At 43.1% G+C, this 11,905-nt stretch overlaps 2 protein-coding genes across 2 annotated transcripts; both read left to right on the top strand.

Moving 5' to 3' along the window:
* The first annotated feature begins 3,713 nt into the window (after positions 1 to 3,713).
* On the top strand, positions 3,714 to 5,191 carry LOC111605583 (uncharacterized PE-PGRS family protein PE_PGRS20-like). Its single transcript, XM_030224536.1, has 3 exons — positions 3,714 to 4,502; positions 4,674 to 4,809; positions 4,909 to 5,191. Exons 1-3 carry the CDS (start codon positions 3,797 to 3,799, stop codon positions 5,189 to 5,191), a joined length of 1,125 nt encoding a protein of 374 aa, XP_030080396.1. The 5' UTR covers positions 3,714 to 3,796.
* A 225-nt stretch (positions 5,192 to 5,416) lies between these two features.
* LOC111605509 lies at positions 5,417 to 7,082 on the top strand. The gene is made up of 3 exons (XM_023324061.2): positions 5,417 to 5,735; positions 5,788 to 6,221; positions 6,613 to 7,082. Exons 1-3 carry the CDS (start codon positions 5,679 to 5,681, stop codon positions 6,881 to 6,883), a joined length of 762 nt encoding a protein of 253 aa, XP_023179829.2. The 5' UTR covers positions 5,417 to 5,678; the 3' UTR covers positions 6,884 to 7,082.
* The last annotated feature ends 4,823 nt before the right edge of the window (positions 7,083 to 11,905 follow it).

Raw genomic sequence — 11,905 nt, 5'->3', positions numbered from 1 at the left:
TGTTGAGGCTGTCGCCGAGCATGGGACATTGACGTCGTTCAAGTCTGACAGACTCGGGTGCAGCGGGCATGTGTGGGAAAGGGCAAGTTAAGGTAGGGGAAGGTCGGGGCGCTGTTGTTGGATGTTTTTAACGAAGGCTCGTAAAAAAGCGAGCAGTAGCTTTTTTTTTGTTACTGATGTTGTTGTTGCTTTGGGTTGACTTGACTGCGGCTGCGGCTGCTGCTGTCGTAGGAAGTCATCAAAACTGTTGTCGTTGTTCGAAGTCGTTCGACATCGTTCCAAGTCGTCCAATATTCTATGGTTGATTCCACACAGGTCTCACTAGTTAACTTCGCTTCACTGATGCGCTTTTTTCAATTTGTCACGTACGGTAGATTTTCACTTCGATATTCTGGCTTGCTCATTACAACAACTACAACGGTAGTAAGAGCAACAACAACAGCAGCAGCAGCAGCAGCAGCAACCGTTGCTTGTGATATGTTTCGCAGTGGCAAGCACTTAATAACGAATTAGTATTTATGATATTCATAGAATTATACGTTTGTGTCCCGCTAATCTATATAAAAATCGGTTTTGAGCTTGCATGCGGACGGTCTATCTAATTATGCAAGATTTCCAGGGTCTTAGCCAAGTTTTCTAGGCCAATATTATATACATATACATAGAAATATATAATATATGTGTGTATATATATATGATGTAATGTTGACTAAATTATGACGTTGGCCAAAACGTGCGCTGGACACATTTATCATGGCTGGCCGGAATCCGTGCACTCTCGGCCAGCAGCAAAAGCAATAATAACTTTATGTCTTTGGCCACAACACACGGATCCGGCGAGTCCTACAACAAGTCCTTGAGTTTGGCTATGATAGAAAATTGTGTCACGACAGGAAGCAAGATAAGAGCGTAATTTTCTTTCAGCGGCACCGCTGCCACTGCTACTGCCACCACCGTCGGCCAGCACCAACACCACGTAGGGCGCCTGCTGACCACCCCATGGAACCGTTTTCCCCGGATGTCGACTATCGTGGTTACCGTTAGTCATTTTCATTTTCAGTGATTGTTCGAGCGACGAAGGAGCCACTACGTTCACTTGACTTTTAATGATTGTCACGCTCCCTATATATCGCTCCCACTCTCCCTCTCTCTCTCCCCCACCCACCATAAGAGACAGGCAAATGCCCGTCCATTCGCCCACTCGAGCTGTGCCTAATTTGCATTTATATTCATAATCTTGGGCATTGCGTCATGAAATATTGCATGTCCCGAACTTGTGACACTTTAATTGCTCACTGGATTACATCCAGGTACAGTGAACACCCATCTGAGCGCACCAGCAGCACTCCATATATAAAATCTACTTCTTTTGCTTTAGGTTAATTTTTTTTAATTTGCAGCTGGCCTCATTACGGGCTCAGCTCAGTTCGAATACGAATCAGTTGAACGATATTTGCATAAATCGCGCGGACCCATTAGCGTTGTCTATATGGCCAGCCCAGATGGTTTATGGGGGCCTCTTTCTTGTCTGTTTCCATTTGGTGCTGACTACGTGACTTTTGCGTATTTTGGCATTTTCCATGTCTGCAGATCGATTTTCAGACAATCCCTGGCCACAGCAAACAGATACAGATCCCAAAGCCAGATCAAGTGAGTGAAGAACACAAAGGGCGAGCAGTGTCTGGGCGCGGAGCCAGTGATGGGCGCGTGTTGCACAATGCTAGAAGAAGTTGAGTTATCCTCAGATAGTCAGGGAGAAGAGACATGAAGAGTAAATAATATATATTATAATATAATTTATTCTAAATAGATTTTCATAGCTTCTTTAAGGTAAGTCAAAGGCCAAACGAATCGATCTGTTAACCTATCAATCCGCACAAATTCATTAACAAATCTATGTATTTCAAGACGATTTGAACAGCTTTCACTAAATATTCTCACTTCAGTTTTCAAAGAAGAGCAGCATACATACTTCAGTCACTGCAACGATGATCTGACTTATTCCTACATATAGATGGGATTCAGATTCATTTCGATTACTAAACGTTTTTTCGCTCGTGTCACGTGTCGCGTGTCACGACACAGGCTCTGCTCTGGTGCAAACTGTTTGAAGTTGTGCTGAGCAAACAGAACTAAGTTAAGTTGTTGTCGTTGTTATTGTTGTTGTGGCCAGCCAGATAAATGTTTAAAAATACAAACAAAGATACTCGAGATCATACAATGTGGGTTCCCCCGTTCGTCCAGCTATCTGACCATGTCCGACCTTCTTCAGACGCGAGCCCTTATCGCCTCAACATACATCCAGCATAATTGAATTTTCAGCATTTATCATCAACCTATATACTATATACATCTATATAGATGTATACTAAATATACAGATTTCTTTGGCATATGCGCTACTTGGTCTATGGTTAGGGGGTCTTGGGGGTTGCTGCCATTTTGTAGCCAACTTGTGCTGTCTGCCCCTCACGGGCGGCCCCCTTTTAGCCAGTTAAGCACTTTGAGCTATAGCCAAGCGTAAAGAGATGTAAAGACATGCTCGAGTATGCCACTCGATGGCTGGGCAGGTGAAGCTGCAACTGGCTAAGGTAATGGGTAATGGCTAATGGGTAAGTGGTAAGTTTGGGGGCTTTGGGGGGTCTGTTTGCGTTGCCACAAAATGCCAAACAAGCGTAAACTGCCATTTTGCAATGCTCGCAGCATGGCAGCAGCAGCTATAACAACGGCAAAAAAGCTGTTGGAGGATGAATGTACACCGAGAGATACCCTGTAAGAGAGTAAGAAGAGTTTTAGTAGAACGGCGTTCTAGGCAATATGACGGAACCTAAAATCGAAGTTTATTCAAATACTGATCTAAGAGCGCAAACCATTCGCTTTCATTATAATTTCATGACCAAAAAGGTTTTTCAGTTATGAAATATAAATCACACTAATACGCCAATTGCAGGCGCTTGGCCATTTCCAGGGTATTTAAATTAAAACAGAAATTGTATGTGAAATAAAGTATTTCATTATGCTCATAATTTTAATTGTATGCATCGACGGGGCCAGCGCATTTGCACGCATTTTAGTCGCATTCTCTGGCTGCTTTAAGTGCTTTTCGCCAACCACGCCCACGCCCACGCCCACGCCCAAGCACAGCACATTCAATGATAGACCTTTGCCAGCTCTCACGTTGGTCGAGAGTCGCCGTCAAATTGGCTGGCTGTATGTATTAGTGCTGGTTGGCAAAGCTCGCACAAAAAATGTCCTCAAACAATGGCCGAAAAGGACATTTATTAAATGTGCTACCAGCTAAGACTCGGCGGCTCCTCAGCAAACTATCGTTGCGCAAAATGTTCATTCTTGAGAAGCTAATTAACGTAAGGCAATAAATGAGAAGTTCAACCAACTTGCAGATACCCTGTACATTCGTAATGGAGGAACATTTTGCAAGACATTCATTGCCAATTCGCCACGTCCGAGATCTACGTGTAGCTTCATTGACAGACAGGCAGCTGGGCGCACGGACAGTTTGACGGATACCTCACGAAGCTAGTATACTCTATTCTCAATATGAGCCAGTAAATGAACTTTAGTTTTTCTTTCCTCTGTTAATTCATTAAGATGTTTTCAAAGTAGGCATTTCGTATATAGGCGAGATACACATACCCGTTGCTATTTTGGGAGCATATTATATTTAAAAGCGAACTCTTTGAGTTCGGATCCAATGTTTTTCAAAACCAAAGAAAAATTCATTTTAAGCGTGAATTTGATGAAGCAAACACAAATTTCTAGTATAGTGTATTTCAAAAATGTTGAAGCCAAATTTGCTATTTATCGTGGCAGTCGGTTGCCTAATCGGCTTACAGTTGGACAGTTCTGCTGCCTTTCCGCGTAAAGTTAAAAGTGCGAATCTAATGACTGCAGATGAAAGCCAGTCCGATCCGATTGTTATGAGCTTATTTGGAAATAGAAATCAAGCCCATAAGCCGAACGCAACCATCAGTGCGGTGAAACCAAAGACGCGACAGCTCCCAAAGGGGAGCAAAAATAGCGTTGATGGCGGTGGTGACGGGGCATTCAATCATGGGAGACTCGGTCATGATGGTAACATCGTGAAGCAAGTTGATGATGCGGGTAATGAAGGGGAGGCCGAAGGTGCCGGCGGTGCGGATGCTACTGGTGGTGCTGATGGTACTGGCGGAGAAGTTGTCGATGAAATTGGAAATGTTGTTGGAAACTTTACCGGAAATATTACCGGAGGCATTATCGGAGGTGGTGCCGTAGGTGGTGCCGTAGGTGTTGCCGTAGGTGGTGCCGTAGGTGGTACCGTAGGTGGTGCCGTAGGTGGTACCGTAGGTGGTGCCGTAGGTGGTACCGTAGGTGGTGCCGTAGGTGGTACCGTAGGTGGTGCCGTAGGTGGTACCGTAGGTGGTGCCGTAGGTGGTACCGTAGGTGGTACCGGAGGTGCCGGTGGCGCCGGAGGTGCTGGAGGTGCCGGTGGCGCCGGTGGCGCCGGAGGTGCTGGTGGTGACGGAGGTGGTGCTGGTGGCGCCGGTGGCGGTGGTGGTGCTGGTGGTGCCGGTGGTGCCGGTGGTGGCGGTGGTGGCGGTGGTGGCGGTGGTGGCGGAGGAGCCGGTGGTGCCGGTGGTGGGGATTCTCCGAACGGACTGCCCCATTTCATCAAAGATAGTATGGGCAACTGGGTGTATAACATGTGGGGAGTTACCTATGGAAAAGTGGGGCAGGATACCCGCTTTGTCGCCGGGCAGACCATGCAGCGCATGAAAATAGACTCCAATGCGGCCAAAGAATATTATCCGGAGTAAGTACTTGCATTAGTTGTATGCGTATCAGATTAGGCCTAAATAATACCACATAATCCGAAACTTCTTATACTATAAAATAACTTCTTTTCTCTCAGTGGCCCCCTCTCGACCGTTTGCATGGGCGCTTCAACAATATATAATGTGCCTATCGTAAAGAATTGGCTGGTACGTAAGGTCTATAGCTCTCCAATTAAAAGTAGACCCATCTGGCAAGAGTTGCGCTTGCACATCTATAAAATGGGTAACTCCGAGGAGTGTCACGACGCAAAAAAGTTCAGCACATGGAAAGACTATCAAGAGTGCGCAGTTAGACGCAATATGCGCATGGAGGCTATTATTCCCATGTATCCGATGCATCAAATGGGCAGTGGATTCTAAGCTCTCGGCTCGCGTCCAGCCGGAGCTAGCGATCTGTCAAGTCAGATCTTGTGACGCATAGAGCGCATCGTTCGTATGCAACGTTATGTTAATGTGTTATGTAATATAAGTTAAGAGCTGTCCAGAATAAAAATTACCTTATATGAGGTTGCTCCAGGCAAATATACGGTTGCAGTGTGGGTAGCAGAATCCAGAGTTAAAGAGCTGTAGTACCTTAGTCTGTATTTATGACGAGTTTAGCCGAAACTAAGCTATAATATAAAAGAGTCCTCAGGATTTGCGAAGGCCACTGAGGATGGACATTGATGGCATGAAGATTTCTGTTGGAAGCTAGGGTATCGCCTAGTCATGCACAGCCGACTCGAGCACCCCTTTGTTATTTTGAACGAAGAATCCATGTGGCTTACTGATTTGTTCAGAATTAGCCAGAGTTGAGGCAGAATTTGAATTGGACGCAACAAATACAAATTTTTTGTTTAATATATTAATGTTTTACGTAAATTTCGGTTTCTTTTTACTGGCGATTGCCGCGTGGCAAATTAAAGTGAGTTTCGATCTTTTTACCTGGGCCGTGTCTATTGAGCCCGTTCTTGCAGATGACGCTCTCTGTGAATTTGTACGTAGCAACGAAAGGAAACCTGGCCTATAATAATAATACCCGAAAACCTGATCCACCTTTGGCTGGCAACAATCAGGCAAAAGACATGAATCTATTCGGATTTAAAAGTCAAGAGCTTCCAAAGCTAAGCACAGAATTACTGCAGATGACTGCAAATACCAAAGCAGCAAATAGCACAGATACCAGTTCCATCACAGTAAAGCCAGACAGTAGCACTACTAGCCAGGAATCACCAGATTACAAAGTATCAATACCTAATTTCAAAAAGGACCACAAGGGCAACTGGGTTTATCAGATTTGGGGCGTTACCTTTGGTAATGTATGGCAGGATACGCGCTTTCGAATGTATAAAGCAGTTACGCTTGAGCGTATTAAAGTCGATTCAGAAGCAATCATGGCTTATTATCCCTTGTAAGCATTAAGTATATTCTCAGCGATCTAATTTATAGAGGCATATAAGTCTTACAAGTGGAGGACACTTGGCATGCAGCTTTCGAGCACTTCATTAAGGAATTGTTTATCTGTCCGCTTGTGGTTCGATCATATCATATATAATCAAGGCAGAGCTATTGAGTCTACAAGTATGCCTTAAGATCTTGGTAATGTGGCTCCTAGCCTACCTTCCATACAGTCGATCCCTTCCTAAACTGCTACGCCTTGAATCATACTACAAATATTTCTATGGCTAAACTTGAAGTTGACATCCGATCTATTTCTTTCAGTTTCCGACCATGCTCGGAAATGTGCTTAGTATCTAATCGCAATGCAATATTTTTATTTATATATTTTATTATTTATGTAGAGGAACCCTTGGGACCGCGTGTGTGGGCAAGACAACAATTTATAATTTTCCCAAGGTTAAGGACTACTTACATCAGGTGAAAAGAGCTGAGGAACACAAACATAGACCCATCTGGAAGGAACTCAGGCGACAGATCTATTTACAGGGCAGGTCCGAGGAGTGCCATACGAAAGAATTTAAACACTGGAGGACATTTGTGGAGTGCCAACTAAGACGTAACATGCGAATGGAATATTTGATACCGAAATATCCATTACATCAACTGCAGTAATTCTAAGCTTTGATCGTGGGCTGCCCCGACAAATCCTTGATCACGAAATCAGTGGGACAGCCAGCGAACATTTTATTTAGTCACATAGAAATGGCCCGTATCGTAAGCTCGGCCCACAACGCGTATTTCCATTCATAGCCAGACAGATATAAGCAGAGAGAATATCAGAGAGACCGAGAAAGAGATGTTTGTAATATTAGTCATAAGTTTTAAATTAATTAATTATTATTTAATGACACAATTATTTGATGACAAAAAATACTAAAAAATATGACTAAGAATCCAGGTCAACTGCTTTTCCAACTCCTTGTACTACAGAGTGACCTGACCACATTTCGTTATACAGGGTATGCAAACATTTCCCAAGACATATGTATGTTCGCAGATACAACAAAGCAGAGTCTGTATGCGCCTGTGTGTGTGTTTGAGTGTGTGGTTTCCATAGATTACGAGCACAATTGACTGTTCCTGTGTGTGTGTGTGTGCTCAAAGCTGAGGCAACGCCCACCACATGCCACGCACATCGACCAACCATCGACCGCCCCTAACGAGCATCGAGCATCGAGCATCGAGCATGTGTGCAGTAATAGTCCTTTGCAGTTGCTCCTTACAGTTCCTGCTGCTGCTGATGCTGCTGGTTATGCCCGAGCTGTTTGCTTGCTTCGAGTCGAATGCGAAACGATTTAATTTGTTTCGGAGGTAATGTGGCATATGCTTGCCCTCGGCCTGGGAGTTGCCGCACAGATTGAGTGTTAAACATGTCCAAAGACTTGCAAGCCGGCCAAAAGTAAGTATGTGTGGCCAACTGTGTGGGGAGTGCTCGACTGGAAGATACCGTACAACGAATAGAGATACCCAAGGTAGGGAGCTTTGCTGCTATAGGTCTCGTGTAATGCCCATAAAACCAATCATAAAAATCTTTTTTTTTATCAAAATGTATTCTGTAACTAATCAAGAATATAAAGACATTCTAGGTAAACCATATACCCGGGCCAACAATTTCGCTGTGCTGAGTAAATTCACAAGGAAAACGAACGCTGAAAAGCTTTTTCAGCCTTCAGAATTTATTACATACAACGAGCGCAGGGCGATTTGCATATTTATGAATAATGTAGGGTAACCAGGATAACCAGACTGCGCCCAGTTGACGGGGCAGCTTGACTTGACTTTTGTGGCGTGTCTTTTTGTGGCGTCAACCACTGAAACCACCGAAAAGCCAATGACAGGTGCGCGCACACAAAGTTGGCCTAAGCCACTTGGCTTTTCCATTTCTATAACCTTTGCATGACCACACGGACCACGAGCCATGAGAGTGTGCATGTGTGTGTGCGAAATTGATACTCCTTTCCACACACACACACACACACACTGAGGCACGTGCGCAGAGTCAAGACATTGGTCACGAAAAGCGGAAATGCTGATAAGGAATTTCAATGTTTTGTTTCTCTTATATTTTTTTATTTCGTTGTCGTGTTTAATGTCTTTTTGTCGTGCTTAGTGTCTTTAGTGCTATGCGTGTGTGTGTGTGTGTGTGTGCGTGTATGACCATATAATCTTTATACATACACATAAAATACTAAGTTACTGACCAGCAGCTCCTTAAGCGATTTGGTGCCGGAGCGTGAGACAAGTCCTCCAGCCCAGCCCGGAGAAAGGCGAACAGCACATTTATTAAGGGCATGTAAAGGGGGTGGGCTTAGAGAGGGGTAGAGCTAGGTCTTATGAGCATTGCATGTGATAGCTATAACAAATGGAGCTCAACATGAAAAGAGCACAAAGCCCCAAGCATTAGGCCAAACCAAAATCCTTGGAATATCAAGCGAGCTCAATTCTGTCTATGACTGGTTATATTTAAGAGTAATTGGATTTTTGATAAGGTTTTACTTAGTGGAAGGATGTTAAAGTGATATATAAGTGATTTATATAAGAACAAATCAAATTTGGCCTGAGGCTGCCTTCATATCGAAAGCGCTAAACTCTCGACTCTTAAGCAAAATCTCTAAAGGAGGTAAAACCCTTAACTATAAGCGCAGAGCAGGCTAGTAAACCCTTGGCAAATGAAAATATAATATAAATATATAACTATATAAATATAAATTAGAATATAAATCTCTAAAAAATAGATTCCCAGAACAAACATATCCATGTACAATATAAGAACCCTTGAGAAGAAAATTCAAACTGAATTCGAGACTTACGATCTTCCTTTATGACACTGCGGCCAACAACAAATCTTAATAGGCAGTCATAAAATGTACATAAAACGTCGCGTAATTCATAATTGGAATTGTTTTTCCAATTTCCAAATATCCGCCTCGGTTCGAGGCGCGAGCAGAAGAGTGCAGTTCCTGTGACCAGCTGGAGCGGTGATCTTCAGACAGTTCAGCCACTTATCAAATTTCACACTTGATTTCTAGTGGAACGCGTTGAAATCTTTTCGATTTTCTCGGATTGGATGCACCTCCAAGCCATGCCAAGCGTCGCATCGAGTCGAATCGCCAAAGCATCTATGTGGCAGACGCAGAGTGGGAAAAGTACATATGAATTTATTTGTATATATGAATTTATGTTTGGCCATAACAATTAGGTAGAAGTCAAGTGGTAGCTGCGGTTGAGAGATTTGAGAAAATGTTTAGGGAAACATTTGTGACTAGATAAAGATTTGGGAACGCTTAGGAGCGAACCGCACAGGCCTACCCTCGAGCGAGCACGAGGCGCACCGATGTCTGGATGAGGATGATTATCTCAAACTGAAATTCACAGGCCTCTTGAGAGTCTCGAAACAAGCACGTGACTTATGTATACACAGAGAGAGAGCGAGAGAAAGAGAGACGGAGAAAGGCAGAGAGAGCGCGAGGGAGGCACTGAATGAGGCCGTAATTCAATTTGCTGTTGGGTACCGCGGGCATGTTTAATTTCATTTGAAACGTATTTAAGCTAAAACCAAAACCTAACCATGCCAAAGCAGCCAACACAATGAACCGGGTTGGTTTCGGTTTTGGTTTCGGCTTCCAGCTTCTGCTGGGCTCTGCGGTCAAACAGGGGCCGAGGGTGCGCGCAAAATGTTCAATTTAAAAATTTATGCAATTATGAGCCGCAAATATTATTATATAAACACACAAGCACAAATACGACAAGCAGAAGGGCATGGCCAGGGCGTGCGTGGGCAGCAAATGAGCAGCGGGCTGCACGAGTGGAGAGTATCAACTAACGAGTAGGCCAGCAAATCAGCATAAAAACGTCTTAATATTAAAATGTTGCAGGGGATGATAACTATAAGATTGTGGGAAAGTTAAGCTGAAGCACATGTTATGTGCATGAACAGGAATGGAGCGTTGGGAATGAAGTTTAAAGTAACGAGTAGCGAAAGATGGTTAGCTATCAGAAAACAAATCAGTAACAAGTAATTTAACGAGAAGTATGTGACGAGTAAACAGTAAAGAGAAGTGATTACAGGAAAATAACGATAAGTAACGAGAAGTATGTGACGAGTAAACAGTAACGTGAAGTGATGAGTGGAAAGTAACGAGAAGTAAGTAACGAGAAGAATGTACCGAGAAGAATGTAACGAGAAGAATGTAACGAGAAGTATGTGACGAGAAGGGATAAGTGGAAAGTAACGAGAAGTATGTGACGAGTAAAGAATAACGAGAAGTGATTAGAGGAAAGTAACGAGAAGTAACGAGAAGAATGTGTCGAGAAGTATGTGACGAGTAAACAGCAATGAGAAAATATGAGTGGAAAGTAACGAGAAGTAAGTAAGGAGAAAAATGTAACGAAAAGTATGTGATGAGAAGAATGTAACGAGAAGTATGTGACGAGAAGTGATAAATGGAAAGTAACGAGAAGTGACGAGAAAAATGTAACGAGAAGTATGCGACGAGTAAAGAATAACGAGACATAATTAGTGGAAAGTAACGAGAAGTAAGTAACGAGAAGAATGTAACGAGAAGTATCTGACGAGTAAAAAGTAACCAGAGTAGAAAATAACGAGAAGTAAAGAGTGGAAAGTAAACAGTGAAAACTAACGAGTGAATAATTAACTATAAAAAGTAGTCAGTAGCACTTTGTATTGTGAAATAACTTGTTATTGCTGTTCTTATACATATAAACAGCGAGATAACCAGTAACGAGTAACTTGCTGGCACGTTCATCAGTCTACATGCGATTTGATAGCAACACACAGAAAGACAATCAGTTGGCCAACACAATTTGACTATTCTATATATATTCTATAATAACGAGTAGAGAAACGAGTAGAATAATTGAGCGCATGAACACAATAGATAAACTTCGACAGCAAGAGACTGATAGGCAATAATTAGCTTGTAACGAGTAACGAAAAGTTTGTAACGAGTAACGAGGCAACACATGTATAAAGATACAATTGCTTAAATTCAGTTGGATCACTAAAATCACAGCGAGTGAGGAGCTTGATTAATCTGAACAGTAACGAGTTCCGAATGACTAGTAACGAGTAGCTTGATTTAGTGCATGAATAGACTGCAATATACCGCTAGACATTTAGTTCTTCAAATACAATTAGATTATTCAATTTGTCATCACGAGTTGCTAGTATCGAGTAATTGACCTGACCAGCATAGCTGCAATTGAACGGCAGTATACTGATAGACAATCATTAGCCTAAATACAGCTTGGCTAATAACTTTTAACATAACGAGCCGTCTTTGGCTTTGGGCTCGTGACCAGCCCCGGGGCGTTTCGGTGGCAACATATTGATAGACAATAATTTGTCTTAATGAAATTTTGCTATTATTTATGAGATTGCCGGAACGTGTAGTAAACGTTTTTCCGTTTTTCCTACAATTTCGGGGGATGTGCTCGTGTGTCCGTGCTAAGGCTTCAGGCCTCCATTGCGAGGACGTCGTCGCTGTGAAAACAAAAACAAGCTGTTGTTTGTTGGATTGCTTCGCATTGTTGCAGGAGCCACCTTCCACTTGCCCGCCAGGCAATTAGTGTTACTTGCCGGCTAAACCCCCTTTTTAGATTTGTGGCCTGTTG

The sequence above is a fragment of the Drosophila hydei genome, unplaced genomic scaffold (genome assembly GCF_003285905.1).
Source record: "Drosophila hydei strain 15085-1641.00,03,60 unplaced genomic scaffold, DhydRS2 tig00008114-arrow-pilon, whole genome shotgun sequence".
In the NCBI taxonomy this organism is placed as follows: Eukaryota; Metazoa; Arthropoda; class Insecta; order Diptera; family Drosophilidae; genus Drosophila; species Drosophila hydei.
This window is presented reverse-complemented; position numbering and strand designations above follow the sequence as displayed.

Bases quoted from the DNA above. Each gene is read 5' to 3' on its own strand.
- LOC111605509 (XM_023324061.2), top strand. From the start codon at position 5,679: ATGTTTTACGTAAATTTCGGTTTCTTTTTACTGGCGATTGCCGCGTGG. The intron at 5,736-5,787 runs GTGAGTTTCGAT...CCGTTCTTGCAG, and splicing joins TTGCCGCGTGGCAAATTAAA to ATGACGCTCTCTGTGAATTT. The intron at 6,222-6,612 runs GTAAGCATTAAG...TTATTTATGTAG, and splicing joins ATCATGGCTTATTATCCCTT to AGGAACCCTTGGGACCGCGT.
- LOC111605583 (XM_030224536.1), top strand. From the start codon at position 3,797: ATGTTGAAGCCAAATTTGCTATTTATCGTGGCAGTCGGTTGCCTAATC. The intron at 4,503-4,673 runs GAGGTGCTGGTG...ATTTCATCAAAG, and splicing joins CGGTGGCGCCGGTGGCGCCG to ATAGTATGGGCAACTGGGTG. The intron at 4,810-4,908 runs GTAAGTACTTGC...CTTTTCTCTCAG, and splicing joins GCCAAAGAATATTATCCGGA to TGGCCCCCTCTCGACCGTTT.